At 37.1% G+C, this 7,500-nt stretch overlaps 1 protein-coding gene across 1 annotated transcript in view; it reads left to right on the top strand.

Annotated features, from left to right (window-relative positions):
* The window catches only part of LOC136842629 (uncharacterized), a 1,039,791-nt gene that overhangs the window by 421,627 nt on the left and 610,664 nt on the right, over positions 1 to 7,500 (top strand). Inside the window, exon 4 of the mRNA XM_067110244.1 lies at positions 1,864 to 2,179. Within this exon, the coding sequence (XP_066966345.1) occupies positions 1,864 to 2,179 (316 nt within the window). The remainder of the gene's footprint in view (positions 1 to 1,863; positions 2,180 to 7,500) is intronic.

Below are 7,500 nucleotides of genomic sequence, written 5' to 3'. Positions count from 1 at the left end.
GCTGAAGCAATGATTTTCATGTATTTTCAAAAAGTTATCCCAACCTATCACGGTCAAATGTGCCTATACTTACCAAGCACAAACTACAAACATAATGTATTCTGTTCACACAAATTTTACTTATTAATTTTCTCACAACGAAGACCAACTGACAGCATCATAGCAAGTTATCCCGCCGTATGTTTCTATTATTTCGCTTTTCAATATTGGCGCTTGAACTGTTCTGCTAAAGGGGTTATCATTACAGTTGTACAGTGACATCACGAAAGATATTCAAGTTACACTAAAATAATTATAAATGATTTGCAAAACATGTCTTAGTTCGCTTGCTGGTGAAACGATTACAATGACCATCTGGTTACGAGATCGAATTAGTGTTTGTCTGTATTTATATCAATTAGCCCTTTACCTTTTAAGAGTGAGGCTTTCATATGTTTCCCTTTTATTCCTTAGCTGCTACGGAACAAAGTTATATGTCCATTGGCCACTGTATATATAAAATAAAAATAAAGAAAACCAAGAAGTTCTTCAATTAGGAATTGCGATTCACACCAACGATAATGTTTATGGCAAAAATATTTTCCAGATATACTTCTGATTCTCCCCTTTAATTCCTCTCCTCATCCTCTCAGAAATGACAAGAAAAAATGGAAAAATTATTTCACACGACTGGCGAAGACGCACACAAGCCTCATCCTAGACAAAGCATTTTCTAAATTCACAAAAAAAGTTTATTTTTATTCCACCTTCTTTGGAATATGAAAGTCAAATATTAAAGTATTTTAGGTCTCTCTTTCCAAGAATAATGAGAAGCCAATTGTATGAGTGAAGTAGCTGGCGTGCGTGCCTAAGAATGCCGAATGTACGCAAAATATTTATATTTTTCTTGTTGCTTAGCGTCAAGTCCAGAATAGAGAGAGAGAGAGAGAGAGAGAGAGAGAGAGAGAGAGAGAGAGAGAGAGAGAGAGAGAGAGAGAGAGAGAGGTATTAAAGATATTCTGGACTAGAAAACCTTAGAACGAGAGAGAGAGAGAGAGAGAGAGAGAGAGAGAGAGAGAGAGAGAGAGGTATTAAAGATACTCTGGACTAGAAAACCTTAGAACGTGTTAGGAGAGAGAGAGAGAGAGAGAGAGAGAGAGAGAGAGAGAGAGAGAGAGAGAGAGAGGCATTAAAGATATTCTGAACTAGAAAACCTTAGAACGTGTTAGGAGAGAGAGAGAGAGAGAGAGAGAGAGAGAGAGAGAGAGAGAGAGAGAGAGAGAGAGAGAGAGAGAGGCATTAAAGATATTCTGAACTAGAAAACCTTAGAACGTGTTAGGAGAGAGAGAGAGAGAGAGAGAGAGAGAGAGAGAGAGAGAGAGAGAGAGAGAGAGAGAGAGGTATTAAAGATACTCTGAAGTAGAAAACCTTAGAACGTGTTAGGAGAGAGAGAGAGAGAGAGAGAGAGAGAGAGAGAGAGAGAGAGAGAGAGAGAGAGAGAGAGATTAAAGATATTCTGAACTAGAAAACCTTAGAACGTGTTAGGAGAGAGAGAGAGAGAGAGAGAGAGAGAGAGAGAGAGAGAGAGAGGAGAGAGAGAGAGAGAGAGGCATTAAAGATATTCTGAACTAGAAAACCTTAGAACGTGTTAGGAGAGAGAGAGAGAGAGAGAGAGTAGTAGTAGTAGTAGTAGTAGTAGTAGTAGTAGTAGTAGAACGTGTTAGGAGAGATATTCTAAAGTAGTAGTAGAAAATCTTAAACTAGAAAATCTTAGAACGGGTTTTGAGAGAGAGAGAGAGAGAGAGAGAGAGAGAGAGAGAGAGAGAGAGAGAGAGAGAGATTTTCATTAACAATGACAATAATTGCCTTTTTCCTCCTTTGCAGACAACTCAGAGAGAAGCTCGAATCAACAAGATCCAACTACCCCAACGCCACCTCCCTTCCGGGCATCGTACCCTTTTTCTACGTGGAGAACCTGATGCCCAAGTCGTCGGGCTTGGGCACCCATTGGAACCGAATTGGCTACATCAACGGGTCCACGGTCCAGGTCAACACCATCTACTGGCCGGGTCGGGGCCACAAGGGCATCAAGGAACACAGGAAGAAGCTGCGGATAGCGCTGGCGGAGGCCCCACCCTTCATCATGACCTCGCCCCTCATCGAAAATACGACCTGCCTGCTTGGAGTCATGTGCCTCAAGGTGAGGATGTGATTCATCTCTCTCTCTCTCTCTCTCTCTCTCTCTCTCTCTCTCTAGTTCCTCGTTGGACGAGTCGGTAGAATTCTCAGCTAGCACTCAGCTAGACCCGAGTTCGAGTCTCCGGCCGGCCAGTGAAGAATTAGAGGAATTTATTTCTGGTGATAGAAATTCATTTCTCGCTATAATGTGGTTCGGATTCCACAATAAGCTGTAGGTCCCGTTGCTAGGTAACCAATTGGTTCTTAGCCACGTAAAATAAGTCTAATCCTTCGGGCCAGCCCTAGGAGAGCTGTTAATCAGCTCAGTGGTCTGGTTAAATTAAGGTATACTTTAACTTCTCTCTCTCTCTCTCTCTCTCTCTCTCTCTCTCTCTCTCTCTCTCTCTCTCTCTCTCTCTCTCTCTCTCTCTCTCTCTCCCCTGAATAAGTTGGGTGAAAACTGTCAGTGACAAGCAACAATCAGAGTGAAAATATGCAGTGAGATGATATCGTTCTTTGGAATCTTAAATCTTTGTTTGGGAATTTATAACATTATAAAGTCTCTCTCTCTCTCTCTCTCTCTCTCTCTCTCTCTCTCTCTCTCTCTCTCTCTACCCCAATAAGCTAGGGGAAAACTTTTAAATAATGTAAAATAAACATTCAAATAAAATTCATACAAATAATGATCAGAATGAACATATGTAAAAGGGAAATGAGGTTGTTCTTTGCAATCACAAGTGATTCTGTAGCATCAAAGACTGGCCCCCCACCCACCCCGTGTCTCTCTCTCTCCCCCCAACCTTAGTACCTGAGTTTATATAAAAAAAAGATGACGTTGAAAAATAAATATTTTCGAAACTTCTACTCATGAACATTTTCAAAGGTTTGCTATGGGGGATTCAACAATGTCTGTTCCCCTTTGATGTTTACAACTACTGGACAGTCAATTTATTTGGTCAACCACTGTAACAGAATATTCATTCTAATATTGGAAGGGCTACTTAACACAGCTACGGTAATAATATTGGAAAGAAATTAGTTCTCTAACGCGATGCAGTGCTTTGTAAGAGGGAAATAAAGACCACAAATAAATTAAAATAATATCTTGAAAGGCTAATTACCTAAACAATGGGAATAATTATTACTACTTTACATTAATGTCACAAGCCTGAATATAATTCCAGTTAGCCTAAATAAGTAAGCAACGAGAATAGTACAAAATTTAGTTTATTTTAGAATCATACAAATCAAGTGCAACTAATCTTGACTGCCTTGTCCGGCTGCTACTTAAGGAGATTCTGTGCAAGTACTGCTTTTTAGTAATGACAGTAGAAATATCCCTATAAGCAGTCATCATGATAACAGTATTGTAGCAATAGCCAGAAATAGGATGAGAATTCTTATCTTCAACCAAGCTGCTGTCTGTGCTAGTGTTAAATTCAGCTGTGTTTTAAGCAGTATGGTTATTACTATTAAGCTACTTTAGGACTATGTATACAACGAGAGAGAGAGAGAGAGAGAGAGAGAGAGAGAGAGAGAGAGAGAGAGAGAGAGAGAGAGAGAGAGAGAGAGAGAGAATATTTGCTCTAGAAGCATCAGCGACAATTATTTATTTCCGGCACCACCAATTAACGCAAAGCACGTGAAAATCAAAAGAAACTAACAATTCAATTGTATTTATAAATACACATACGCCTTCGCATATTAAAAGGGGGTAAATGTTATAGCTATCTTTATGTATACAATTCAGTTATTGAACACAAAAACAAAACACGCTGCAATGGTAGTGCCAGCAAAAACATCAAGTTTATTTTCGTCTCCTGTCTCTAACATTTCAGATCAATTTTGTACTTCTACGTGTGTGTGTGTGTGTGTGTGTGTGTGTGTGTGAGAGAGAGAGAGAGAGAGAGAGAGAGAGAGAGAGAGAGAGAGAGAGAGAGAGAGAGAGAGCAAAAACTTTGCCTGAAATATGAAGTGAAAAATGGAATTTATCCCAGAAAACAAAAAATCCCCCACCTATTAATTACCAACAACAACAGAGAATCCTGGTTTGATTCTCACTTCAGCTGGCTGCTGCGTGTTTGTATGATTTCATGTATATACATTTGAAGGGGTCAATTAAACGAGCGCAACAAAGCACGATTCCCAGGCACCGTGTTGCATTTATATCTGCTTTATCAAATTGGCATAAAATATTAAACCATGTTTGCTATTGCTATTTTTAGCAGCATTACCTTCATGAAAATGAGTCAGTTTAAAAATCAACAAATGAACTTGTACATGCAATATGTTATCAAAACTCTCTCTCTCTCTCTCTCTCTCTCTCTCTCTCTCTATATATATATATATATATATATATATATATATATATATATATATATATATATATATATATATATATATATATATATGTGTGTGTGTGTGTGTGTGTGTATGTGTACACACACACACACATACATATATATATATATATATATATATATATATATATATATATATATATATATATATATATATATATATATATATATATATATAAAAAATAACATTGCATAATTTTCTAGCAAAAATGTAGTTGGAGACGTTAAAATGTTAAATAATTTTTCTTGTGTACAAGTGTCAAATTACTAAAATTCTGATAACAGTCTAACAGGCTACCTGGCAGCTTGCCACAAGAAATATTAAAAAAAAAAACTAAAATAAAAATGGAACTAAAGCGCTATACGGCTGTGTACTATTTCCTTTAATGTCCAGGCTTCGTCCACAACACTTGGAAATATATTACACGCTATCGGTGGCAATATAGGTTTAAAAGTCAAAAACAACCTTGCTTTTACAATCTTTCACGCGCATAGATACGCACACACACACACTGACTTCAAAACACAGTAAAACACTTTGTTAAAGTGTTTAGTGGAAATTAAAAAATAAACATACTGTACAGCAAGAACAACCACTTTATTACCACTAAGAAGTTTACAGTGAATGTCAAAAAAAATAAATAAATAAATAATCAGGATAACATCTTTGGAAAATGTAATGACGTATGTATTTATGTGTGTGTATATATATATATATATATATATATATATATATATATATATATATATATATATATATATATATACATACATACATACATACATACATACATACATACATACATATGTATGTATGTTTAGTCTAAAGAAAGTGAGAGAGAACGCAGCAAGTAATGAAATACAGGGATGATTGTGAATATGAAATTTTATGGAGAATAAAAGAAAGAAGCTGTTTTACACGGTGGTAAATGTAAAGTGGAAGGTCAATAGGGAAATGAATCGCAGATTAAATGATGCAAAGCAAGAAATGCTGTCTGAAGCAAATGTGGCCTTCTGTCAGTGCAGTGAGTATTCTAAAGATCTTCTGAGTTTGGAAGATAGAAAGGAGTCAGGGTGAATGTTGCCAGAAGAGGAGTTAGTGTAATCTTGAGAATGCTTTTTTGGAGTGATCATTAAGACCGGCAATGGGCGTTAATATTATTATTATTATTTCAGTAGATAAAACCTATTCACATGGAACAAGCGCACAGGGCCACTGACTTGAAATTCAAGCTTCAAAAGAATGTTGGTTTCAACCTCCCACCGCAGACCCCACACTGCAGCAGTAACTGATCATGATACAGAGCCAGTGATTTTCCATCGCCTTGGGGGAGAAGCGAACCCGCAACATCTGAGTGGCATGCCACGACACTAACTACTATACCAGATTCAGTTAGGTTGAAGAACAGAAAGGCGCCAGGATATAATGGGGTTACAAGTGAGATGCTGTGTTACAGTGATTATAGTGTAATTTTGGCTGAATATGGTGTCCAAGATATGCCCTATTAGGGAAAGATTCCAGAGAAATCAGACGAAAAGAACAGTTGTTCTTTGATATTGTACTTTAGTATGATGATGAATGTGATAGAGATGACTGCAAGAATATCAGTGTATAACGTTACTAGTATAGAGGAAAGGTGTACAGGCAGGATGACTCAAGGGATAATAGCAGAGGAAGTACTGTATGTGGTTTAGGAAAAGAATAGGGTGCATGAATAAAGTGCTTGTTAGAAAGAGGGATGAGTTTTGTGAGAAATTTGAGAGTAAAGGGAAAGGGGTATCTGTGTCATGCAAGGGCCTTGAAAAAGCTTATGATGCAACAAATGGCGAGGCAAAGTGGAGGGTACTGAGGATGTATTACACAGAAGATAAGTTGATGAGGGAATATAAAAGTTTCCATGATAAAAGTTAGACTTGTGTTGGAATATGCAGAGAGGAGAACTGGTACCGTGTAATAGTATGTGTTTTGTTTTCATATCTGTTTGCAATCTTTATGGATGGTGAGCTGTGAGAAGACAGAGGAAGAACAATACATGTAAATGTAAAATTGCGGGATTAAAAAATGGGTCGTGGATGGAGTCTCGAATGGTTGATGATAGCGAAAGATGCAATTTAATAAAAATCCACAATTATATAGTAAATATATTACTATGTAAAAAGAACCAAAGACTTTCGAACACCTGAACGGTGTTCCTCATCAGTGTTAACGTTAACACTGAGAGGAACACCGTTCAGGTGTTCGAAAGTTTTTGGTTCTTTTTACATAGTAATATATTTACTATATAATTGTGGATTTTTATTACTCAGATTGTTTTTCACGAAATTGTGAATCTATTAGCGAAAGATGCATTGCTAGCGAAGGATGCAATACCTATGGAGACAGCAAACATATAAAGAACACCCTAATAAAGAAACGCGAACACGTTTCCAAGAGGTTAAAGCCGAGAGCAACTAAAATCAAGAATAAGGTTTTGAGGGTAAGTGGAAACCAGAGAGATAGAGAAACGAATGTTAGTTTCACTGTTTGCAGAGTGGAATCAATGGTAAAATGATAATGAATGTGAAAGGATGGATCAGTTTGTTTTGACATAGTTTGGCCATGTGGAAAGCATCGAGGACGGTAGATATTTAGATTTGTGAAAAGGGTGCACAGATATTTAGAGTAAATACAGGATGAGACAAAAGGTACACCAAAGGAAGAGAAAGTAAGATTACTAACAAAATGCTTAACAATGGAACTGGAGTACCCATGAAAGCAAACTGTGATAAAGTGACTGTTGAGCAAACTATTTTATGGGAATTGTTGATGAAAAATGTGACTGAAAGAAAAAGATAGAAATTATAGAGATGAACTCATTGTCTGGCACACAGGAGTAAGAGATGCAAGGGTGAAAAATGTAGAGATTGGACAAAGACGTGGCAGAAGTGAAGAAAGCGCATAATAGTTTTTTGATATAAAGGATATATAACTCAGAAGTCTCGG

Source organism: Macrobrachium rosenbergii, chromosome 10 (assembly GCF_040412425.1).
Source record: "Macrobrachium rosenbergii isolate ZJJX-2024 chromosome 10, ASM4041242v1, whole genome shotgun sequence".
Lineage (NCBI taxonomy): Eukaryota > Metazoa > Arthropoda > Malacostraca > Decapoda > Palaemonidae > Macrobrachium > Macrobrachium rosenbergii.
The sequence above is the reverse complement of the archived record's forward strand: the minus strand, read 5'-3'. Positions and strand labels throughout refer to the sequence as shown.